This window comes from Pteropus medius, unplaced genomic scaffold (genome assembly GCF_902729225.1).
Source record: "Pteropus medius unplaced genomic scaffold, Ma_sr-lr_union100, whole genome shotgun sequence".
Taxonomy (NCBI): Eukaryota; Metazoa; Chordata; class Mammalia; order Chiroptera; family Pteropodidae; genus Pteropus; species Pteropus medius.
In genome coordinates, this window is record NW_024355990.1 from 11,302,772 (window position 1) to 11,329,913 (window position 27,142).

A 27,142-nucleotide genomic window follows, 5' to 3' on the forward strand; every position below is an offset into this window, starting at 1 on the left:
CCAGGTGACTTAGTGCTTCCAGGTGCATCTGAAAGAAGAAAATAAAAACAGTTCTCAGCATTTCTCCTAGTTCAAATTTAGTTTGAGCAGCAGAGCTGGATGATTTTGTTACAAACCTCAGGATTCCAAGGAAACTGTTTTTGACCTTCAGTCTACCTTTTATAGAAGCGGGTAATTCTTAAACATACATATTTCATCATGTTGCCATCTCAAAAAACATAGCATCTGACGCAACTCTACCAAGTTCGAGTGTAACTACCATGACTAATAAAGAGTTTGAAAATGCTTTTGACAGAAAGAGTACTTGAATGTAATACCGGCAAATGTTTTCCTCAACATAAACACCCAAGAATAGCATGGAAAAAACAGGAAGGAAATGAGTGATAGTTATCTCATGGGAAGGAACATAACTTCCTTACAGACACAAGTGTTCTATATTCACTTGTACCCCTTCCAACCCCTAAAGACAACTGAGTGACTTCATGTAGAGAATAATTTGCCTAAGTATATCAGCAAAGAGTCAACAGCAATCGGAGTTTAACACATTTATTTCAATAATATGATGTATCTCAAAAACCAGAGAAGTACATAAATGATTAAACCTTTCAAGATCTGAAAAAAAAAAAAAAAAAGATCTAGGTCCAAAATGAAGTTGTTAAAGTTCAAAATAAGTAAAGGACTCTCATCTCTTTGGGGAGAGGACAAAATGCTGTCTATCTATCAAGAAAGACCTTACTGGGCCACATTTGTTACCTTGGCGAATTTTCTATAGGCCAAGTGTGATCTCTGGTCTCTAGGCACTGAATACCAGTGTTTCCAGCTCAAAGAGCAAATCTATCTTTCAGAGATGGATATACACTGGTGTATAAAACTAGAATGATCATTTACTCAACACTAATGAGAAATTAAACTGCCATCCAAGAAACCACATGATCAACCCGTCTTCTCCTGGGAGGCAGACATGTATGATGCCAGAAAAAGTATTTAAAACTGGGAAATAAGTGAAAGAGATTACTGATTTTCCTTTCAGTGCAGTGCTGAGGTTGACTTGCCATTGTCTGGGCTATTTTAAAGCTCTGCAGGAGCCAAGATTAATCTATAGATTTTCGTCCCCTAGTGATGCAAATAACTTTTTGTCTGGCAAAACCAATAACCTCAAGACATTCCTGTTGGACATTAACAACCAAGTCTGTATCTAATTAGCAATTTTATTCATATGTGTGTGTGTGTGTGTGTGTGTGTGTGTGTGTGTGTGTGTGTGTGTATCCCTTTGAAATGATTTTAACATCTTACTGGTTCTCTTATTAATTGTAAATTGAATAACATCTTCGATATATGTATTTTATATTTACATGAGTCATTTTACCTTTTTAAAAAATTGAAGGTGAAATTCACATGACATAGAACCATTTTAAAACAAAAAAATTCAGTGGGACCTAATACATTCATGTTATACAACCACATCGATCAAGTTTCAAAACATTTCATCACCCCAAAATAAAAACCCTTATTAAACAGTTACTTTAGTTCCCTCCTCTCCCTAGGCCCTGATAACCACCAATCGGCTTTCTTTCTCTTGAATTTGTCTGTTCTGGAAGTTTCACATAAATGGGATCATGCTATATTTCATCTTTGGTGTCTTCTTTTCACTTGGCATCTTTCAAGGTTCATTCTCATGGTAACGTATACTAGCATTTCTGATTTTCCTATTTATGGCTAAATAACATTCTGTTGTATGGATATACCAAATTTATTTATCCATTCATCCTTTGTTGGTCATTTCAGGTAGCTTAAGCCCTTTGGCTGTTGTAAAAAGTGCTGCTATGAACATTTGTGTACAAGTATTTGTTTGAATCTTCCATTAATTTCCTTCGGGTAAATACCTAGGAGTGGGATCGCTGGGTCATATCGTCCTTCTATATTTAAGTTTTTGAGGCTCCACTAAAAGGCTTCATGTGACGGAACTATTTTATATTTGATTTTATTTTTTTGAAAATAATATTGGTTAAGTTACCCAATAATACTTGGTAAGTTATAATGGATCTAATGGTAAATGAAATTACCATCAGAAGTTTGCTTATTGAGCATGGGGTCAGATCAAGATGAGCTCGTTAGATGATCCTAGGCTATTTTTGCATGCTGCTTCCATTCTATGAGAGAAGTGTTTCCAACAAAGGGTTCTAATTCTTGTCCCCATGTCCGTGGTTAGGATGGCCTTGCCAAAAAGTCTGGAATACTTAGACTCAGTTAGCTAAGAAGCTCTGTCCCACACACAACAGCTGTGTATGCATCTGTGACTCTCACTTTTCTAGCTTTCATGGCTAATTCTTGGACCGAGGTATTCTTTATGTTTTTCAAAGCTAGTCAAGTTAATGTTATCTGATTATCCTTCAAAGTCCATACATTTTGTAACTATGTGCCAGGTGCCATTCCAAATATTAGGAAATAAGTTGTCGACTAGTTGTAAAAAGTTGCCCTTTCGAAAGTGAGCTTCCTTTGAGTCAGGTTTTGCCAGCCCAGGAGCCATTATGTATCCATTATCCATTCTGGTCCAGAATATATTAGTATTATCTAAATCTTAGAGGAAGAACTTATTTCCAAACTCTTACTGTAATCCTAAGTACTGACAGTGGAAGAAAATCACATTATCCTTCTCTTTCAAGATTTGCATTCTAATAGGTGAGGGAAATGTGGTCTTCTATAGCATTTCCATTAAGTAGGAACACTCTGAATAAAATATCTGCCCTGCATTCTACACACAATAAAAATCGATGTGAAAGCATCAGGAAATCAGCTGTTTAGTATTCTGCAGTGATGCATTTTGTTGTGCATTCAGCAGTAGCAGACATGATATGCATTTTAAGAATCATCTTATTCCTTCCCAATTTATCTTTGCTTTTTTTCTGAAAGATTAGTTGCTTTTAAACTTATCTAATCCTCCAAAACGCTAAAAAAAAATTTAAATGAATATAACGCTAACCTCTTGGTCAAGTAAAATTAGTTTACATCATATTGCTTTAACCTTTTTACTTGTTGCACTTGCAAGTGACATTTAAGCATTAAAAAAGGGGGCATTTATGAAACAAGAAAGTTCAGTTCAAGGAAAATGTTCCAAGTTCAAAAAAATGTTCCAAGTATACAATTTAACAGGGTACTAAATTTAGAAATATTAAACTTCTTAAAGATGATTTTTCCTGCATATTTGGTACTCACTACAAATAAGGCTGTATGTACGGCAATTTAGAAAAATTAAGATGTATCTGTGACACCTACCTTCTTCCATTTAGATAAAGCTGCCCCTGTTAAGAACATTATTTCCACAGTCTAAAAATAAAGTTTCCAAAAACCTGGCCCAGATGTTCTTTTGTGGATGTATAAATAATGTGTTTATTTAGCTACTTTTATGATTCATACTGAATAACCCTTTGTCCTAGTGATGCCAAATGTGCTTTAGATTTTTTGGTTCTAAAACCTTAAAAAGTCCTTGATGGATTTCAGATACAAGACCACCTATTAAGATATGAGTGCCTTATTTAATGCTAATTAGTCTGCTGGGACTCACGCACATGATACATGCTCAATGTTGGCTAAAACTTGATCTGACAACTCTGATCACAAGTGGTTCTTCTTCCATTGATTGTGGGCCACCTTGAAAGTAGGTACAAGAGAAGAGGCGTTCTCGTGGAATTTGTCTTTATAGTTACTGGGATAAGATTTAAAATATTAACAGCTTTGCCAGAAATTGGTCCCTCTCTGGTCTACCTCACCATTCCTTTGCACATAAACATCCTTTTGGTTTTATAAGCCAATGTGAAGGGTACAAAGAACCTCGCTGTACAATCTTTACAATTTTCTCTGAATCTTTTTTTAAGCCAATATGCAGATATACCTAAAAGATTCGGAAACAGGACTTCAGATACTTGCACACCCATGTTTATAGCAGCACTAGTTCACAACAGCCAAAAGGTGGAAACAACCCAAGTGACCATTAACAGACAAATAAATAAAATGGGGTAAATTTGCACAATGGAATGCTATTCAGGCATAAAAAGATATAAAGTTGATACATGCTACAATGTGGATGAACCTTGAATACATTATGCTAAATGAAATAAGCTGGACACAAAAGGACAAATGTTGTATGATTCCACTTGCGTGAAATATCTAGAGCAGGCAAATTCGGAGACATGAAGTTATTGGGGGCTGGGAAAAAGGGGAAGTAAGGAAATCACTGCTTAATGATTACAGAGCTTGTTTGGGGTGATGCAGAAGTTTTAAAAATAGTGGTGGTGGTTGTATGACATTGTGATGTAATTAATACCACTAAATTGCATGCTTACAGAGTAAAGTTGGAAGTGAAGATCAAAGGAAAATTCCAGGTAGGTATGATAATTAAGGGTTAAAAGATTAATTGCTTATAAAGCAATAACTCAAGAAGTGTTGACGTTTCTACTGTTAACAGAAGTGACAGACACAAAGATAAATGATTCCTAATCTTATAGAGAGAAAACAGCAAAATTCGCGGTCTTCAAAATGTCATTCAATTCTTTCAACATAGTAATTATTAAAGCTCCATGTTAGGGACATTGTTTTACAACCACCAGAAAAGCAAGAACATTTCTCTACACCTCACAATAAAAGCAGACTTTGGAATCACTAGACTCAAAAACAATAGCACTGGATAAGCATTGTGCTGTAGCACAATCCTAAATTCACTAATGTCTATGTTCACTCAATATTTTTGCTCAGAAAAATATTTTTAAAACCCAGCATATGTCTACAGCCATGCCACCCTGAATGTGCCTGATCCTGTCTGATCCTGAAAGCTAAGCAGGGTCGGGCCTGGTTAGTACTCGGGTGGGAGACCACTTAGAAATACCAGGTGCTGCAGGCATTAACAAAAACCAACGTAGTTCTTTTCTAGTATTTAAGTGTTGTCGAGAAGAATGGTTCCCAAAGTGTAGCCCACGAATCGGCCGCATCTGCATCACCTGATAACTTGTTAGAAAAGAAAATTCTTGGGCCTCGTCCCAGACCCTCTGGATGGGAAACTCAGGGGAGCAGCGCAATGTGTGTTATAACAAGCCCTACAGGTGACTCTGAAGCGCGTGGGGTCGGACAACCACTGGTCGAGAGCACAAGCAGGTATGGCCTCTCACCAATCCCAAGAAGTCAGGAGAAGAAAGCCAACCAGTTGACTTTTCAAACAAACATGCAAAATGTTTTCCCACTGATTAAAAACAGGTTTAGAAAGAGAACACGATTTTAAAAGAAAAATGAAAATTATCTATGGCCTTTTGTTTTAAACAGTAAGAGAATTGAAAAGAGAAGTAATCTTTTAAAGTACGAGTTTATTCTCCAGGTTTTCTTAAACACCCACAAATTAGTGATTTTATTGCAGCTATATCCAGGAGCGGAAAACAATTTAAAATAGGTACTTTTATCATACATTTAACACTTGTGAGAATGAAGCAGTATGAATTTTAAAAATTAGTTTTTCAATGATTCAATAAGCATATGGAAACTGAAAATTATTACAGATAGCTATTCAACTTTAAAAACATAAATTATATGAAATAAAAATGGTAAAAAATGTTTCATTTTAAAAAACCAAAAAACAAGAGGCTTATCACCTCTCCTTCTGGTTAGTAACCTGACGAAAATGATGAGTCAACTATTACTTTCTTCATATTTAAAATAAGGTGATTCTATCCTTTTCACAAATGCCGGCTTTAGGTCTGAAATGTAAGGCAGGACTTTAGGTTAAAAAAATCTCAAATATTTTACCGCCCTAGGCTGATGGATTCTTCTTTGTAACACCAAGAAATTGGTAATAACTTCAATTTGAATTTGTGTGAGACACTGGGACACGGTTGTAAGCGGCACCAAATCAGAATAGAGAGCTAGTTGAGGGTGAGCATCTTAAATAAAGACCAAAGAGGAGCACTTGAAGTCTTCGCAGTGACATGTATGGCCAAATATTCTAGGTTTGGCAAATACAAAGGGAATGAATCCCTAGAAAGATGAAGTTAGTGAGAAGCTAGATTCAAATTAGCTCCAATCTGACTTACAAACTAACAATGCAATATAATTTTATTTTCTATCTTTTTCATTCAAAAGAAAATTAAAACCATATTAGTATTGCTAGTGTGAACTTTTTGTTTCTGAACTTGCCATATTTTTGGTTAGTTTTTAAAGATAAGTGATTGCAGATGTTGCTATTATTGTGACTAATAATACATTAAATTTCTAAAGAATAAAATTAGATTAATACTATATTATTCACAATGACTCAACATAAATAGTAGAGGTCCTACAATTGTCCCCAGCCATGGGATCATGAAATAGGACAATTTAGTGACCATTACATGGAAAATGAATAATGAAAAATGTTTCCAAAATGTTTTTCCCCTTCTGAATTTGTTTTTAAAAAAGTAGACCTTATACTTTCATCTAAACATTTTAAATAACCTTCTAACACTGTTTCATTTTTCTATTTTCTCTGAAATAAATCAAATTTTTAAAAAATTTCCAAAATTTGCTCCTATTAATTGATCTCAGATGTTTCCTTTGACAGTGAAACTTCTGTTTAATTCTGTAAAAAATGTTAATACTATACCATTCGCTAAGAGGGTGGCATGAAATTTTCTGGGGGGTCATTTTTAAAGCATTTTAGGTTGTTATCCAGTGTTCAAATAAAGAAACTAAAGTTCCTATAAAGAGATAATGAATTCGGAGCATTAACGACATAATCAGACCTGTAAGTTAAAGCCACAAAGTCTCGTTAAAACGACTGTGTGTTAAATTGTGTCAACATGATGTCACATGATTTTGTTCAACAACTGGTCACGTCAAGGAAAACAAGTAAAAATAAGCTACTGTGATTGAAACCAATTTGACTCCAAAAAAAAAAAAACAAAGTCGATAGCCTACCAGGTAGCTCCATACACTGTACTCAGCCTAGAAGACTTCATGCCATAAAATTTGTACTAAAATACAAATTCTTCACAAATCACAACTCTATCCCAAATGTATATGTTCTATGTTGCTTTTTAAATTCTACAAATATTTCATAGATTTACAACGGAATTTATTTAAAAATCACTTAAACCCCGTAAAATGTTCAGAAACACAGGTAACCATAGAAAATAAACGTCATATACTGCTTTTATTATAATTATGGTTGTTAGCTGAATGAAAACAAATAATAGCTAAAAAGGTTTCAAATAACAGAAAAACATCTGGGTAAGTTATGACATAATTTTTTGAGTACTCAGACAATAGAAATGTATTGTTTTTGTACCAATTGTAAATGCAAAGTTAACAATGAAATCAGGGAGTTGAAAGGTTGATAGGTGCCTCGAACATATTCACTATCTTTTAAATTTTAGACAAAGGAGCTGAGAATAGGGGAAAAAACAACCCCAACATATACACCGTAACAGTCTTTTTTTTTTTTTTTTTTTTAATGACTTCCAATTTTAACTCTTTTCTATAAGCATTAAGGGCATCAAGACCTTTATTGTAGATTATGTATCATCTCCTCTTTGGCTATGAGGTGTGTAGTCTTGTTAACTAGAGACATCAATGAGTTCAGTTTCTGAGACCAGTCATTTAATAAATTATTTGGATCCTTGGGTCTCTGGAAGTTGATAATTCCTGCCAACCTGTCTACTTTAGCAAAGATGGTCTTGTTAACTACTAAATTTGAGAGAAAAGCCTCTGACTCCTGCAAGAGAGAAAGACAAATTGGATTAAGACTTGATAATTATAGATAATTAACAAAATTTAAGAAAAGCGTTTTCTAAACTCTTCATTCAAGATATGCAGGGCAGAACTTCATTATTAATAGTAAGCAACTACTGATTTCCTGTAATAATGTACTTATTTTACTGAGAGTCTAGGGAATGAATATAATGAGTCCACTCAGAGTTAGGGCTGAGTCTCAATCTGCCTCCCCACAAACCTAACACCGCTGGTACTGGGACAGGGCCTGACATCAACAGCAACGCCATCTACTCTCTCCTACGCTTCCTCCTAAATGGCATGTCCTGGGACCTTTTCAGGTAAATTGCCGTTAAGTCTCCCTCACATCTTTTATTCCTACCATTCACTTTTGGGAACCTAGACATATTTATTATAGAATATATACCCTGGACTTCAAATTAACCAATGGAAAACTAACATACTTAAGATGTTAACTAGTATAAATAATATTAATGTAACTATAAACTGATATTTGCGCTATTTTTTGGTACTTAAAATAGGTTGGGGAAACTATCACCTAAACTTAAATAAAACAAAATTGATTTTCTCACTCGATTTCTAGAAGTCCACTGAAATTCAAAATGAATGGCTAAAAATAACTCAAACAAGCGTATACTACTTACATCAACAGATAGATCCAGAAGTTGTGCCATTCTCTTCATTGTTATCCTTGTATAATACTTGGCCATTATTCTAATATTCTGAGGAGAGGAGAATAGGGAGGACATGTAAAAGCTGTCAGAAAGGCTAAAGTCCACTTGTTTTCATATGCAAATAGGTTTAGTTATAATGTCAGACTGAGAGCTGTTTTTTTTCCTAAAGGCCACTACTGGAATGGTGTTGGTTCTAAACTTCAATAACAAAACTAAATACTTAGATATTTTGGTTTCTGCAGTTATTTATAAGTTATTCTGAGTACATTCCACAACCCTTTAAAATTGTATAGTCAAAATATAGACTTAGTGATTGAAAATTGTAACTGTACAATATTTTTGCTAAATGCAAGAACCTAAAGTTAAGCTTTTCTAATTATGACACAAACATTTAAAAGGTTGAAATTTTTAAAAATTGAGATCATCTCAAAACATCACTTTATCTTAACTACTTCAAGGTAACTAGAAATTAAATTCCCTAAGTTTCACTGGAAATGGTACTGAAGTTAGGGACACTCCTCTTTATGATTCTTGATATTAACAGGCCAGCACTCCCGAGGGAAAATGGGGAACAGCGGGGAGACAAGTGAACTCATCTTTGAAGAAGCTGCACCTCCATCCCCATCAGGGTCGATGGCAACACCAATCCCTCAGGAAGTGGGATAATCATTCTAGACCCCACTGCTGCCTTCACCCTTTAAATTTAATCAATGACCAAATTCTACTGATTTTCTTAAAATAATTCCATTCCATCCATTCTTCAATACCTTAGCTACTACCTTAATTCAAGCCCATACGGTCCCATACTTAGTCTCATCTCTAGTCTTTTCTCTCTCTAAACGCATTCTCACACTTACCCCCGAAGGAATCCATAAAACACAAGCCTGGTCATTATCCTCTCAGAGGTTTTCACTACTGGGTGTACAAACTTTGTAATCCAGATCCTTGCTACCTAACTTCCTTTCTTCCTTTCTCGCTGAGCCCTTTTCTTGGGTCCCCAAGTTCCCCTGCTGGTCTGTGCCTCCAAGCCCTTGCTTAGACTGCCCTGTCAGCCTGAAAGGACTGCTCTCCCTTGTCCACCTGCTAACTCTGTATTCTTCTTACAAATCTTACCTCTCACGTCAATTCTTATGTATCTAGCCTGACCATTCTTCCAGGTAGAACCAATCAACTCTCTCCTTACACTAGCCTGTACTCTATATATACTTGTATCATAATATCTATAATACTTTTATTTATAAACGCATCTTCCCTATGGTTAACTTTTAAGCTTTTTGAAGGTAGCGACCATGTCTTACTCTCCCAAGTGTCCCAGCACTTTGTACAGTGTCTGGCACATAGAAGATTAACAATAAATGTGTTTATTATATGAATGAATGTTGACATAATCCAATTTGTATCAACACCAAGAAGATCAAAGGTTTAAGACATGTTACCCATTTCTAAAACTACCAAGTGAGTATCGGATAGAAAACCATCTCCCCCACCCCCATCAATCCCTCACATTCTTAAGACATTCTTTCTGGTTTATATACTATAAAATTTTGGATTTTTGAGAAGTCCTCTCAAAACGAAGCATGCTAACACCTAGTTATCTTTTCTTGAAAAGCCAAATATAGGAAGGGGGAAAGACAAGAAGGATGAGATAAATTCTGACGTGCTTTGGGAAACATAAACATTTGAACAACAGGCTTACATCACTATTACATTGGGCATAGAAAAAAAAACTCTAAGTGAAGAATTAAAGACATCACATCTAAGACACACATTTGATTATCAAACTTGAAAAATAAAAGTTTATGCTCAAATTTTCCAAACTTTACTTTTTAATCGTCACCTCTCCCATGCCATATTCTTACATGTTCAACAACTCTGTTCTTCAAGTCTTTCCACCTTTTTTCACCTTCTTCTGTATAACCAAAAACATCAGTTGCAGGACTCTCAAGAGAACCTTTTCTTAATTCCATTCCATAGTCTTCAACAAGTGTGGACCAACGCATCAGCTCCATTGTGGTAAAAAGCTTTAAAAGATCCCTGTAAATTGTATAAAACTTACTATTCCAAATCTATAAATTAACTTTCATCTAATATAATAGCAAGTTTTTAAATACCAACAAACACTTTTTAATAAATTTTTATTTGTAGAACAGGAATCAAGTGAATTATTAATATTACCAATTTTACTACCATTTTTCCCATGGTAATCCTGCATAGAGCATTCCCTGACCTAACATTGTTCTTTCCTGTATTGTATTTGCCAATCTCTGGACTAAAGATTTACTAATGAAACAGATAGAAGAAAAATAACTTAAAAAAATAAACGTCCACTGTGCTTATGATGAAGTGTATGTCTGTTTTATGAAATGCCCCAAACTACAAATGACAAAACTTTATCAAATGGTTAATTAACCAAAAGCTGCTAAAATTGCTTGAAATAAAACTTCTACTGAATAAGTGGTTTAAAATGATGTGTGGTAATCTCATCACATTAATTTCTGATGCGGTACTAAGTAACAGTTCACCACTTTATTATCTCTAGTTTTACTCTCTAAAACAATCTACCAGCAACCAATTAAAAAATGTACCCTTAGGTTAACCAATTTTCTTTCAAAATAGCACTTTAACTGAGATATACTTCACTAATTATAAAAGTACTTACTTATATTTAGGAATTTCTTCTAACTTCTTGTCACCACTTATTCGGTGAACCAAATCTGACTGTTCGTTATCAAAAGGAGCCAAGATAACATACAGGACAACACTTTTCAGAGCCTAAAAAAGTTGTATAACACAATAGATTATATGCAGGATTAGAAACAAAATGTAAACTTTGGCAAGAACTAAAAAAAAAAAAAAAAAAAAAAAAAATCACAGATTAATTGTATCTATTAATTTTTAATACTGTACTCAAAATTCTTAATCTTACCAAGCTGCTCTTTTCATAGTATCTTTCTGTAATATTTATTTTTCATAAAACTATTATAGTAAGTCTTTGCTAACTTGAATTACTACCTGGGCTGACATTTTTTTTACACAAATGTATAAAAGAAAAAGTTCTTATAATAAGTCGGCAGCATAAATGTGGAATACACATATGAGCTGTTTAAAATTGATTTTATAAAATAATTTTCCAAAGTATTGCTGGGTCTTGTCTACGGCCATGCCACCCTGAACAAGCCTGATCCCATCTGATCTCAGAAGCTAAGCAGGGTTGGGCCTGGTTAATACTTGGATGGGAGAACACCTAGGAAGACCAGGTGCTGTAGGTGTAAAAAATAAAAAATAAATAAATAAGGGATTGGAAACTGACAAGGTCCTTGTAATCTGTGAGGTCAACCAAGGGCTGCCTCACCAAAAAAAAAAAAAAAAAAAAAAAAGTGATAGGTCTCTATCTGTAACCTTTGTTAGCAGGTGACCTGCTGTACATATTTTAAATAGTAAGCCTACATTTCATCCACTGTGATAAATAATTTAGAATATTACCACAATTCATCTGAATAAGTAAGGATAAACTGAATTATCAACACACTGAATATAATGCAGCATCATAAAATTGCACATAATTACTGAAGTAAAAATTTCAAAATTTATAAAATATGTAAATTGCTCCTAATAAGTATCAATGTCAAGTTTAAGAATATATTCTTACCTGTTGCCACTTTTCACTTTCTGCCTGTATACACGGAGTATCATATATTGCTCTGTAGTGCTTACAAATAGACAAATAGGAGCCCTCATGTTGATCCAGCTGAATCATTAAGTTATAGTATTTCAACTTTAATTTCTGAAAAAAACATTGACAAAATAAATTGGGGGTTTGGGGGTTTTCTTCCCAAATACTTTTAAAGTAAATTTATAGTAAGAGATATGCTTACCTCTGTATTTTCTTCTTGGAAAAATTTGGTGTTTATTTTCTTGCTGATGATTTGTGTACGAATATAATCCTTCACAGCCAGGCAGAGCCTCATCTGCTCCAAAATAAACTCCACTCGCTCTTTCTTTTCCATTGACCCGTAGGTTTCCACCTACCAGAGTAAGTCCTCAAATTAGTTTATAACATTTTTAAATTGCAACAAAATTAAACACACATTAACATATTCACCCTTATAAATAGTAAGAACTTTCACATGTATTGGGAGAATGTTGATGCTAGTTTCCTCCAGTAAATTATAATTAAAAAAATTATTATACAGTAAAATGGATTTTTTTTCTTTTGGTGTAAAGTTCTATGAACTTTAACATATTTATAGATTTGTGTAACCACCATCACAATCAAGACACAGAACAGTTAATATCACCCCAAAAAACTCCCTCATGCTACTCCTTTATAGTTACATGCTTCCCCCACTCATAACCCCTGACAACCAATGATCTGTTCTACATCACTACAGGTTTGTCTTTTTAAAGATGTCAAATATAGTGGGTAACCTTTTGAGACTGTCTTTGTTCACCTGGCACAATACTATGAATAATAAGATTCATTCAAGTTATTGTGTGTATCAATAATTCATTCCTTTTTATTGCTAAACAGTATTCCATTGTAAGGAGGAACCATGGTTTATCCTCTCACCTGCTGAAGACCATCTGGGCTGATTCTATCTTTTGTCTACCATGGAGAAAGCCACTACAAAAAACTGCCAAACTGTTTTCTAGAGTGGCTGCAGACTGTATTCCTATCAGCAATCTGAGAGTTTCAGCTGCTTTGCAAAATTCCTGTCATCTCTTGGTATTGTCAGTAGTTTTTTTTTTTTTTAATTTTAGCTCTTCTAATAGGTATGTAGTGGTATGGCATCTCATTGTAGTTTTAATTTGCATTTTCCTAACAGCTAATGAGGAAATTATAATTCTAAATACAAAAAAAGATGCCAGTTGCAGGCCTTTTATTCACATAACAGTTGAAACCATTATATAAAAAAGGAGGCACTAGTCATTTTTTAATTCAGATAACAAGGCTGATATGACTCCTAATGGATGTAGACTGTAGTTACAATAGATATGAATACAATGTAGAAAATCAATTATATCAAGTAGGATGAAAAAGTTCCTAATATTTGGTATACATATATTTTAAGTGAATTTATAAAATCCAGAATGACACATTTTACAAAGCAGTATAAAGTGAGGCTATTGTTATTATAATTTGGTCTGAAAATGTTTTTATTTTACTGTTTCCTTTGTAATTTTTTAAGGAAAATAAAAACAATTACAATGAATAATCGATGTTTCATTTAAACATCTTCACCCACTCTCTCTGAGTCAATTACTTTGAAGCAAATCTCAGAAAACATATTATAAAGATTTCAGTATGTATTTCTAAAAGAAAGACTTTGAATATTATCGTACCTAAAAATTCCTTATATCACCAAATATCAGTTCCCAAAAGTCTCATTTATTTTTTAATCAAATCAGATCCAATTAAGGCTCATATTTTGACAGATACATTTCTTATGTCTCTTTTTTCCTTGCCATTTATTTGTTGAAGAAATCAAGCCAATCATCCTATAGTTTCCTAGAGTCTGAATTTTGCTGACTATGTCCCTGTGTATCATTTAACAGGTTCTTCTGTCCCTGGTATAGCCTGTAAACTAGTGGTTACACATGAATCTATATATAATCGAGATTTAATTTTTGGCAAGAATATTTCACAAATAATGTTGAATTATGAGGTACATAATACTCCTGGTTGTAAAATAGTTTCAAGGCAAAAATATGAAGATAGTAAAAAGATCAGTGGTTGCCAGGCATTAGAGGGGAAATGTGAAATGACAAGAGCACAGGATTTTTATAAGTGAAACTATTCTGCATGAAACTACAATGGTGAACACATCTCACTGTACATTTGTCAAAATCTATAGAATGTACACCACCAAGAGTGAACCCTAATTTAAACTATGGACTCTAGGTGATAATAATGTGCCAATGTAGGTTCATCCACTGTAACTACAAAGTACAACTGTGGTGCAGGATGTTGACATAGGGGAGGTTTTGAGTGAGTAGGGGCAGGGGCTATATGCAGAATTTTTGTACTTTCCACTCAGTTCTGCTGTGAACCTAAAACTGCTCTAAAAAATAAAATCTTTTAATTAAAAAGAAAAAAAGAAAGAAGTCTGAAGCCAAACAGAACTAGTATGAATCCAAACTCGGTCACTTCACAGTAATGACTTTAGGCAAGTTACTTAACTTTAAGTCTCAGCTTCCCTGGCTGAAAATTGGGACTAAAAATTGTGTGTGAACACCGAATGAGACAAAGTATATAGAGAATATATGATATGTTAAAAAAAAAAAGAACAATGCATAGCATTGCAAGATCCTTCCAGTATTATTTTTTCCCCTTTAGCTAAAAAGGACAAGCTACATGATTGAAAAGTTAGAATAATCAATTTAACTTAATAGGAAGCCTTTGATGGGCTAAAATAATAAGCCAGGTTTTGAGCACAGTTCATGTACATTTTTCTGGTGAGAATCAATGGTTTTTCTCATATTTCTTTAGCTCTTTGTTATCTTATTTTAAGGTCTCTCTTAAAAATTGTCCTGAAACATAGCAAATTATGAAGCACTTTTTTTTGATAAACCAATTTAGCCTACAAATTGACCACCAAATATTAAGAACAAAACCAATAATTAATATCAAATTCCTTAGGCAGAGTAAATAGTAAATAAATTACTGATTTTATTTAATTCTGATTTCTATAATTCTATAATTCTAAAGAGAATTAAAATCTTCAAATAATAGCACAATATCAAGATTAATTTGTTCATCCTAATTTTTCTTCAAAATTTCTTTAGTTGTTAAATTTACTTGGGACCATAATTACGCTACTTCCAGCTACTTGAACAACCTCACACCCTATTGCACTCACTCTTGATCTTGGTGGTTCAGAAAAAAGTAATAAGGTGCTAAAATAGGCTATTCCCGCAAGAAAATATTGCTGACTAAAATACATTTACAAACTCTAAAATGCAGCACCATACCTGCAACTCTTGTAAAATGGAGGCTGCCTCTTTGACGTCCCCATTTTGCTCTTTGATAGTTGCTAATGTCTTGGTCAGTCGAGCACGCTCAATTTCAACATAAATCTACAAATATGAGAAATTTATTATTATCCAAATTCTTATAGAAATATATTAAAATTTAAAAGAGAATTAAACTATTATTCAAACTAGATATGAGTATTTATCTTGGAGTTATTGTGCACTTTATCCTCCATATACAAATGGAGCAGTGTGACATTTTACAATTCACAATCATAATTTTTAAGAAAATGTCTTTACAAAATATTACCCATATTTTGCAGCTTTGCTTTGAAACCTAAATATAAAGTCTCTGTGTTTAACAAATAACCGAACCATGTGCTACGTAAATGGCACAGAAAATGGAGAATGCCTGTAAAGGAATTATTTGGGGGAAAAAAAACACTTTATAAAGAGCATATGCAGTCAAGTAGTTACAATTCAATCAATACTCTAATTCTGATGTCTTTAAATAGAAAGCTACATTCTTTAAAAAGATCTAATATTGCTAAGTATTAGATTTACTAGCATTTTTGTAGCTATACATAATATTAGTGGATTTGTAATTTCTAACAAATTAAACATTTAAAACATAGCTATATAGAGCTTAATAGTCTAGGAAACTAACTTTCACACTTAGGCTTGCTTACTCATTTAGCCTTTGCTCTGTAGCAACCTCTTTTCCTCACTCCGTCCCAAAAAACCTTAATCTCCAATAATAACACACTACTTAGTTTCTTAAATGTACTATATTTTCTTTACTTTGATATCTTTGTGTATAATTTTCACTATGTCTAAAATGCCCTTCTCCCTACCCCCTTGCCCTGTAGAATTTCTATTAATTCTTAAAAGGCAGCTCAGCCATCAACTCTTTGAGGTTTCCCTGGGCACCTCAGCCGATCGATCTCTACCTCTGTGCTACTGGGACCTACAGGCACACTGCTACTGTCACAACACAGCGCAGTAATTATTTCTATGACTGACCTCTCTGAGTTACAGAATAGTGCTTTGCTCATTCTGGACCTAGCACACCACAGGTACTAAGTAACATTAACTGAACTGACAGAGACAAAAAGTTAAATATAAGCTAAGTTACTGTCTTCAAGCCACAAAAACTTATCTAGAAAGAAATGTATCTACCACAGTCACTATTTCATGCTTGACCTTTTTCAGAGAAACATGAGATGGGGAGGTGCAGAGAAGGACATTGAAAAAGAAAAAATACAAATAGATCTGGCAAGACAGTGAAATTCTGAAAATTAACTTCGCACTGCAAATACTCTATTAATTTAAATATTGGAGTGAAACCTTAGCTATTCCAAAATAGATTTTTCAAACAGATCTAGGCCAGGGTGAAGAATTAACCTTATCAACCTTATTTTTACATACTAATATGAAATGTCTAAATACATAAGTGTCTCTGAATACAGATAAGAGTAGTTATTACTGTAAGTTATGCCAACAGACAACTCACCTTTCCTTCTGTAACCATTCGTAGAGTATCAATTAATCGAAGTTTGATGGGAAGGTCTGTGATTTCCTCAACATAAGTACAGCATTGTTGAACCATTTTTGCAACAGCCTAAAATAATAAAAGCCCGTAAGTAAAATCCATTCCTCATACAGGAAAAGGAAGTATGTTATTGATGGAAGTGCTATGGGCAAATCTGGTTTTCCCAAGCGACTCTACATACTGAAATGCCTATGAAAGAACAACAAAGAACATTAAAATCTCCCTGACAGCTAAGAAGTACTGAACACCCAGTAACAATTCGAAAGTTAGGATACCCTCATATGCAAAGACTGTACCTCTCCCCACTACAGCTGGTGAACTGATTACACAGAAGGAAACATGGAAGAAGCACATCTAGCGTCTATTCGATGGCTTGCTAGCAGGCATTTTTACAGCCCAACGGAAAAGCATGGAGGAAATGGCAATGGACCAAAGGTCTTTTTTTTTTTTTTTTTAAAGGAAGAGAAAAGCAGAGTTCAGTTATGGCTGTGGGAGCAGTGAAGCAATGACCAGCAGATATTGTGACTGCAGGAAAAAAGCATCAGTGGCAGAGGAAGAAGGTAAAAGAGGTCCACCATCTGAGTGAAGAGGAGGAGCCATAGTGACCCACACTCATCTCAGTAAAATGTGACACTGAAAGGCACAGCATCTTTTGCCCAGTTTCCTCACAGGTAATGTAAGCGGGCTGGACATTTCCTCCACTCTAACATTCTATGACCTAGCTCAGGGCTCACAAACCTTTTTTGTAAATTTTTGTTGACATTTACATAATAAATACTTTAGACTTTGTGGGTCATAGGATCTCTGTCTGCCTTTGTAACTTCAAAGCTGCCACAGACAATGCGTTTCAAACACTAATCTGCAAAGGTGGCAGGTGAAATTTCGTCCATAGCCCACAGTTTGTCAACCCCTAATTTAGATTCTAAAGAGCATATCATAATCATTGATAATAATTAGGACTCTGTCTTCAAGAAAATGTTAAATTATATTAAGCATATTTTATGAAAACAGAAAAGTAAATAGAAAATCTTGCTGTCAATTAAACCTCAATAAAACTGAAAAAGGATTCCCAAGATATATCTTGCAAACTTCCTTGAAAAATAGTTAATGTTCATGTAGCCCAGGTTAGCCTTTTAATTATCTGAAAAATCTGCTGCTCAGAGACCCAAGAGTTCCAAGAAGCAAGGTTTTTATTGTAAACTATAATTCTTTCAGTAAGTACAAGGCTCTGGGACACCTAATATCTCACAAATCATATGATCCCTCTAAAGCTAATTATAATAATGATTTCTAGATGGGCATATGATTGATAATTCTACTGTGCAAAAAACACATTAACAGAAATCAGATGGAGGGTAAGAGCAAAACCAAAACAAAACAATCAATATTCTAATGATAACTGAACATCCTGCAGCTCCCAGAAAAACATATAGATAAGTCACTAAGGAAGCTATGGTTAGAGTGAGGCCTACCCTCTGCTCAAGTAACAATGAACTTGAAACCATTAAGCAATCTAGAAAAGACTATTTTAAAAAAGTATTACTTTCTAAGCCTGATAAGGCAAAAAGTAAGTTTTAGGTAAAGAGTAATTATGAGAAAAGGAAAGAGAATTTTCCGTCCTTAAGCACTTTCCAGTTATGAAGACACGTTACAGCAAAAAGAGCAGTCTTGGTTACGTCACTGGCCAACTGCGAGGCTGACTCAAACTCCTCCTTCTCCAAGAAATCTTCTCAATAAACCTAATCAAAAATTTTCTCTTCCTCCTTTCATAATTCTTAGTACCGTTCACTATTCTTATGTCACTTACTATATATTGCTGTGTATGTAAATAATTTTTTACATGAACATTAGAACACTTGTCAAAGATGTACTTAAGATTACTTGTGATTTATATTCTGTATTAAACTGTAGGTTATTTGCACATTTCTTTGCATTCCAAGAGCCTTATACATAAACTTCAGTTTCTCAATCAAAAAAGTAATAGAGTTAAATAGTACCTTTTAATAGCTCTGAAATTTTATGACTCTGAAATCAAATTTGTATTTGAGAAAATGTGCTTTGAATTGTATTAATACTATATAAATGATACATTTTTGTTTATTTTAACCCAGATTGCCCTTCTAACCAACCCTAAGTAAACCTTTCAAAATTGCAAAATTGTCTTATAGAAAGCAAGCCTAGTAGAAAATCAGAGGAAGATGACAGTTTATCTATGTTGGTCTCTCAACCACTCTGATGGTTTCTCAAACCACAGACCTGAACACCAAAAGGTATATTTAAACAAATTTCACATTCACATTTACTAGATTGTCTTAATTAAATCCATGTAAATTCTTAATAGTGAATTTTTATGCATGGAAGCTTAACTAAAAAAAAAAGACAGAAAAACAATTACAGTAACTTTGTTTTTTGCAAAAAATAATTTAACCCACTAAGCTTACTCTAGCAGCAGACTAATGAAATAAGGGATTTGGACAAGAACCCTATATTTCTGTTTTTGATTCTATTACTGCCTTGTTTTACCATGTCATTACCTTTATCATTTGAAAGCAAAAAATAAAAACCCAGAAGCTTCTCAGAGAATAGCATTTTAAAGATGAGATACAAATGTAAAAAGTGGAATCTACTTCTACAGGACCATTTAAATATATCTCAAGCAGAACACAGAAGCAATAACGAAAATTCAGCTTCTCAAAAACACCCAAAGAGAACACACATAATCCTTATACAAAATCCATATTCAAAATATCTGAAATGGCCTCAAAAATAAGTTTTAATATTAAGTGTTTAATAAAAGACGTGGTTAAATTACAGATTATCAACATGGTGGATTATGACAAAATCATTTAAAATAAAAAATGAAGATATGGTACGACATGGAAATAGAACAAAGCTGTATCAATACTCTCACTATAATTTTATAAAAATATTCAAATATATAAAGACTAAAAGAAAAAAACAAAAATAAAAGCAGTTGTCATGAGTTTATGGACAGAATTTTTAAAAACTGTCTAGACTGTTATGTTGAATTAACAGTAGATACAATACATATTCACAGAAAGGTTTTCTAAAAGTCCTTATTTAAATGAGAATTTTTTTTCGAGCAATTATGAACTCACTTGCTTTAACTGACTCCGTCTTTTTGACAACAGCATAATATTTTCATTAAGTAGATCCCATTCTTTAGCCTCGTAGCACATCTTCACTACTGCAACTAAAATACGAGATGTAGACACCATATCAGAAGCCTGTAAAAATGAAAACATTGAAAGTTAATGCAATCATGTTAAATGAGAGTATTGGTAACTGCAATTTTCACTATAATTTACTCACAGTACGGGTCTGTTTTTCCAAAGAGAGAAGAGTTTCAATGACTTCTTGAAGTCTTCCTTCCTAAAAGATTAAAATGAACAGTGAAAACACCATCGACATGACAAAATCAAATAACTAGTCTAAAATGAGATGTTTCTGACAGAGAAAAGAAAAAAATCAGTGGCCTGTTTTAGAGGAAAAGGACCACCCCCTTAACTACTTTTATACTTTTCATGATAGTGCTTGCTTCTCTAGTGGATTCCGTAAGTCGGTGGTTTCCAACTTGGGGCCCATAAGCTTTTTTACTATTTCAAAATACCTAAAAAAGAAACTGAATATAGAACAACAATGATTTAACACCTGAGGAAAACATCGTCTTTGTTTTGGATTCTAATTTATCAACTTGGTGTGGTAACACCTGTTTATCTCGTTCTAAACAGAGACTCCTAACTGGCAGTCACGTGTCTTTGAAGAATAAAAATGAAAAAATGATTTCTTTAAAAAAATATTTTTATATTTTCAAATTAATGTTTCCAATAACAAGAATTTTAAAATAAAGTTTTGAGGAGAAATAAAAAGGATATTTGGTGGTATAAGGATAGGAATCTCTGGTTTAAATTTTCAATGACCTTAAAAATAAAAAAATGTGCTTAAAAAAATGAAAACCATCTGACAATACCCACACCTGTTATACCTAAAGTCATGTTGTTAAGCAGATACTGATCCAAATAAAACACACCCCTTTTTGTCTACTGATAACAACCTCTACCTCATAGACAAAAACAAAACATTCTCCTTGGGACATATTAGGAACTGAGAATAACAAAATTCAAATAATATAAACCTAAATGACAATACACAAGGACTAAATTAAGCCATTTGACTAGGAACCACACATTTTGATAAAAACAAAATCAACCCATAGCACAAAAATTGCATTTACAATACTGGTATTAATAACAATGACTAAATTGGAAGTAATGAGGAAGGCGTTATTTAGAAATTTTCCTAATCATAAATGAAAAAAAAATTTTAATGACATTCGTGAATGACACGAGCACTCTTTTGCTGATAAAAGAAACTAAAGTTTTTGAATTAAGAGCAAATAATGTTTGAACTTTTCCAAATACTGTTTCCATATTTTCCAAGATAAGTTTTAAACTATGATTTTTCAATGCAGCATAGAATATGTATTATAAAGCCATTATCTGAACGTATTTTAGTTGACACTAAATAGATATGATCACTAATATTTTAACAATGTTTCCTATGTAAAGGGAAGCACCAGTTCTGAAAGCTCTATAGATTCATATATATAATACATGCTAGCTCAATGTCCATCAGAAGAAAAGGACAAAAACTAAATCTATAGATTCCCCAAAGTTCAATGTTAATAAGTTATAACATCAAAGAATCTTAGTGGAAAGACTGCTAGACATTATTTAATCCAATTATCTCACTTTAGAGAGTAAAAAACTGAGGACCAAATAGCTCAGCCACAAAACTAATCAGGAGAACCAGAAGCCAGGGCTCTTGCTTCCTGGTCCAATGTTCCCTTCAGTAAACTAAACCACATCAGTTTAAATCATGTATTTGCTTGAATCAAAGTATGTCCATAGGGAAAATATTACTATCTGGTAACAAATGTAATGTAAAAATAGTTAAAATGCAAAATAACTATTTTTTCATGGCCACCTCCTGTCACTTTTGTAATTACTATTAGTCACATGACTGTGATCAACGGAGTGCAGTTTACTACATTTCATCTACGGGTTTTAAAGAATGGAACCCTACATGTGAAGGAATCACATATACATTACTCTAGAGCAATGATCTGCAGGTATCAATGAAACATGAAATGTCACCTTCTCAGAAAGGTGTTCTCAGATAATGCTCTCTAAAATCAGAAGTCATTCAGCACCTTCTTCTTTAATACTCAAGCCCACTAACTTTCTGCTTTGCAATGACCTCAGACTGTTTTATTTTAATGTTTACTGTCTTTGTAATCTCACTAGAATGTAAACTCTGTAAGAGCAGGGACCATGTCCATACTGTTCGCCACTGAGGCTCAGCGCTCTGCACTTGGCCAAGCACATAATGTTGCTTCTGTAGACATTATGCACAGCCCTCTATGTCTATGCCATAGTTCTTCATGTGCATGTCTTGTCTCCTCAGTCTATGAGGTCCTTTAGGGCTGGACCTTGTTTAGTGAATTGTTGTTTCCCTTGCACCAACTTGCACATAGTATGCACTGAATGGATCCACAACGACTAGAACTATTCAGTTGATCTTAATGGCTTACAATTCCTGATTCTTACTGTCACAGCAAGTAGGATGTGACAAGTTACATGGCCTGACAATTCAGTGCTATGTGAGGGACACTATCATCAACTTTATTAAACACAGCTCCTAATTCGCTAATTATCCTACTTTTTTCTCCCAATTTTCCATGTTCAATCCTATGGCTAAACATCTTCCTCCTATCTTTGCTATATATTACTACAGTTCTTAAAAATTCCATCTCCTCGATGCTGCCTTTCAACATAGAGAAACAAGACAACCAGAACTATTAAAAACCAACTTGTTAGAACATGTGCCTTTTATGATTCATTTTTCTCATTAAAATAATCATTGTAAATGAGATAAATGACTAAGGAGTTTAACAGCAGTACACGTTGGGTATCTGTAAGTTTGTTATTTTTCCCCCCCACCCCGCCCTCTACCTGTAAGTTTTGTATGTCTGTGTCCTTTACTCCTAAATGGATCCAATCTGTTAATGATTTGTTAAATAACCTAAACAAGTAAGAAAAAGGCCAATAACAAGTTACTACAAATGCTAATCCAATACTTTTAAATGATCTATTTCTCAAAGAGGTCTTTTGTCCAAGCTGCTAGCAATCAGTAAACTGTTTTACATTTCATTTTAATACTAACCTAAGAAGAAGCCGCAGGTGACAAATTAAATGAAAAGACATTAAAAGGAGAATCAAAGGATATATTTGATTTAAGAATGTAAGTAGTTCCTAAATAACCATGTGCCACATATACCATAATCAAAAAGTGTATTAAGTTCTGTGTATTAAGAACTGCTAAATGCTACATCTTATAGTTCAGAAAAGGGCTTCTTTAGATTAACTCCTTGATATAAGGGTGAAGCAATAACCATTATCAAGAACTGGTATCACTTTTATTATCTCACCAAACTAATGCAGGGTCCTCAAGTACCAATCACAGGTACAGTAGGATGTAATGGTTAAAAACGCAGGCTCTCCAGCAAGAGTGCTTGTGTCTAAATCTCAGCTCTACCATTGCATTAACTTGGGCAAGACATTTACCCTCTGTGACCCTCTATTTTATCTCCAGTGAAATGAGCACAACAGTCCTTCCACCATAGGGTTGGTGTAGGGATTAAAGCAATACCTGTGAAGGTATGTCTGGAACACAGCATGAACATCATCATCTTCATCATAATAGCTAATATTATATAAAACTTACACGACAATAAATATTACTTATTGTTGTTATTTGCTAGGTGAGTGTTAGGACTTATAGTGTTAGGAATTATACTAGGTCACAATCTTGGGAAATTCAAATGGCCTAGATTTGGCAATTTCACCACCAGGCTTAGACTTCAGTTTTGAAGGCTTCTGCTACATGTGGTCTTCTCACCTGATACATTCTTAAGTCTCTATATACATAAAATTTTTATCTTCAAATGTCTTTCCTGTTAAAAATAAAAACTGTATTAAGGAAAGTAAATATGGAGTGATAGTCCTGTAAACAGGTTGCAGCATGTAGGAAAAAGAACACTATTCTGTTGCCAGGAGACCTGAGCTTGACCTGGCTCTGCTGTAGACACTGGATAAACCACTTCAGCTGCCCAAACCTTAGTTTTCTCAGTAAAGTGAAAATAAAACGTTCTTCAGTTTTATGTATAGGCTCAAAATAAAAAACAAAAGAATGCATACTAAAGTGTTCCATACATTTCAATGGAGAAATGCAATGCTAAACAAGTATTTTCTTATGTTTGGAAAAATGGTTAGAAAATAAAACAAAATGATGAATAAATAGCAAAACACAGAAATATACCTTTTTAAAAAAGTTAACTAGGACTGTAAAACAGTCACCAAATCCAGAAGTTAAAGACTATGGGTCTATACAAATAAAAAACTTATACCTTACCATCTTCCAGCCCTCTACCTCTTCTGCCCCCCAATAAAAGCAATCTATACCTACATCTTATTTTGTTCAACTGGCACAGTGGCTTAAAGAAGAATCAGAATCCAAATGCCTTTAATTTTATTTATTTTAAGAGGCCCAACATTCCTTGTTTTAAACATTTTCATTCCACCTGACAACTAAAAAGGCATCTGGCATTTGCGCTGCAAATCTTTTTAACTGTCTTGAACATAACAATGTCCTAAAAAAATACTATTCATGTAATCACAAGAATGATTGTAGCAGTGATTGTTTTTTTCTTACTGGCGTATAATCTACGAAGGCAAAATATTTGTCTAATAATCTTTATCTCCCTCGCCCCCTCTGATCTAGCACTGATTAAGTCTTGCACACTGCAGGCTATCAGAAGAAATGGGTAAGGGAAGATTTTTTCCTCCTAGGTTTCAGTTCTAGGAATGGTTGTACTTCTTTAAGCAAATGCTTTCTTCCTTGTGGACATTATCATTCTATTAATACCAAAGTGCTGGTTCAGGGGCTGATTTTGGCCTATAGGTAAACATTTGATCTACATGGTATTTGCTCAAATAGCATTTTAAAAGAGATCAGTGTCCAGTTTCTAAATATTGAGGCATCTCATATAAAAATTCATATTATTGGTTTCTCCCCCAAATTAGAAGAGATGACAAAGTTTGGCCTTTATCCTCAACTGGCAAACATTAACTGGAAGTGAAGAGTTATTGCTCCCTTTCCCTGGGCAGGTATTCAGAAGTTCAGGTCTTCATTATACGTGGTTCACCAGGCAGGATAGCATGGTAAGGGCACACACTGTAGAAGCAGTTGGTCTGGGTTTGTATCCTGGCTCCATCACTTTACTAGCTGTATGACCTTGGAGCATGTAACTCAACTCCTCCTAGCCTGTTTTCTATAAAATAAGAATAGTACATATCACACAGGTCTAAGGTGAAGATCAAATGAGTTAATCCAGGTAAACACTGCAGAAACTATTCAATAAATGCCAGCTATTATTATTTACCTGGCACTGTAGGTATTTCAATTTTCCAACCCTTGTGTAACTGATGTTTCTTCACACTAGCCGCTAGAAAGCTCACAGATGAATACATATGGCTCCCCTCCATCAAGTGTACTGAACCCAAGAAATTATCAACGTCATCACTTTTCCCTATCCTTTTTTTTACGGGGGTTGGGGTGGCGAGTGGGGGTGTGTAAAGCTTCATTCAATTCTTTTTTGGAAAAAAGAGAAGCATTAAAAAGTTTTCTAAAAACTAAATATGAAGTATTACTTGACACTCCTCCTGCCCCTGAATTTATTACACTTTAATATATTTATGTAGTAAGCTCCTTAGAGACATAAACAACCCTATTAGTGAATGCATCCCAGGTGAATAGCAATAAACGTCTGTAGCTGGAGAAGGATCAAGGAATTTAATGAGGCTTGAACATAATCCTTAGCAACAGCCCATGATGGAGCTGACTCAACCACTACCCATACCCTAGTCAGGCAAACCGAGTTTTGAATCCCTGGTTCTACCTATTACTCACTGTAACGTTGGGCAAATAACGCTGAGCCTTGGTTTCTCCCTATATAAAATGATACACAAAGTTGCCTGACACACAGCAGGGGGCATGACGAATGTTTGGAGGAAGTTAAATTTCTATTCTATGGGAGATAAGCAGTTATTTGAGTTGGGCTAAACTACTATTCGAGACCTCCTCTAATTAGGTTATTCTGCATTTTAGTACCTATTTGTCTTTATTTCCGTAGTTCCCGCTACAGGAAGGACTCCTTTCTAACCCAATCTCATTCATTCTTTAAGGTCCGACACAAACATTAGCTTCCCTGTAAAACCTCCCCTTATCCCACCAGAAAGAATGAACAGCTTCCTTCTCTATGTTCCAATGACACTATTTATACTTACATGGTACTCACCACCATGCAAGACTTTCTAATTCGTTAGCTATTAGACAACTCCTCAAGGACAGGGAGCCTGTGTTAATCACCTCATACTATCACTTGCCTGCCTTTTCTCCTGGCCAAAGGCCAGGCGCATCGCCATGATCTATAAACAACTTGACATAAATTGATTCAGCAAGAGTAACAGAACGAAACTCTCTGATCTAGCCTGAATGCTGAAGCGGCCTGGACTCCAGGGAAACTACTAAGGTAAACGTTAAACAGTATCCAAGAAAAGGCAAAAAGTACTATGGGGCCCCAACTCGCACGGGGATGAAGTGACCATCTGTCCTGGGGAGAGTGTAGAAGGCTGTATGCACTAGCGTACCCCGCCTACGGAGTCTCCCTGGTCAGGCCGACCTGGGATGTCCTACTCAGGCAGGCCCAACCCGGGCTGGGCAGGCAATGGGGGGATGCGCGCTCCAGCCCTCAGGCCCCCTGAGGCCTAAGCAGGCTCCGCGCCGTGACTCAGCCCCTGGCGCCCGCCAACAGACAGCCGGCCTCCCCTCACCTTGGCCAGCTTCTCGCACTCGGGCAGGCGCTGGTCCACCGTGGCGCTGTAGTCCACCTCCATCTTGACGATGCGCCCATCAGCTCGCTCCGAGCCGCCGTCCGCCATGGTCACTGCCTAAGCGTCCCTTGATGTCCCCCTGCTTCGGCCACCACTCGTCACCCACACCGGAAGCCGCCTGCGCACCCGCTCAGGCAGTGCGTCGGGAGCCCGCGCGAAGGACC

The 27,142-nt window shown here is 34.9% G+C and overlaps 1 protein-coding gene and 2 pseudogenes across 1 annotated transcript; 2 read left to right on the forward strand and 1 right to left on the reverse strand.

Annotated features, from left to right (window-relative positions):
- Positions 1–4,775: 4,775 nt before the first annotated feature.
- Positions 4,776–4,894, forward strand: LOC120600447 (uncharacterized; annotated as a pseudogene).
- Positions 4,895–5,331: 437 nt separating this feature from the next.
- On the reverse strand, positions 5,332–27,113 carry PSMD12 (proteasome 26S subunit, non-ATPase 12). The gene is made up of 11 exons (XM_039859237.1): positions 26,919–27,113; positions 20,278–20,337; positions 20,064–20,192; positions 16,906–17,013; positions 15,393–15,497; positions 12,296–12,445; positions 12,070–12,204; positions 11,080–11,192; positions 10,280–10,454; positions 8,391–8,468; positions 5,332–7,729 (listed from the first exon to the last, which is right to left on the reverse strand). The coding sequence occupies exons 1-11, from the start codon at positions 27,024–27,026 to the stop codon at positions 7,520–7,522; spliced, it is 1,371 nt and encodes a 456-aa protein (XP_039715171.1). The 5' UTR covers positions 27,027–27,113; the 3' UTR covers positions 5,332–7,519.
- LOC120600498 (uncharacterized) lies at positions 11,571–11,689 on the forward strand (annotated as a pseudogene).
- Positions 27,114–27,142: the final 29 nt, after the last annotated feature.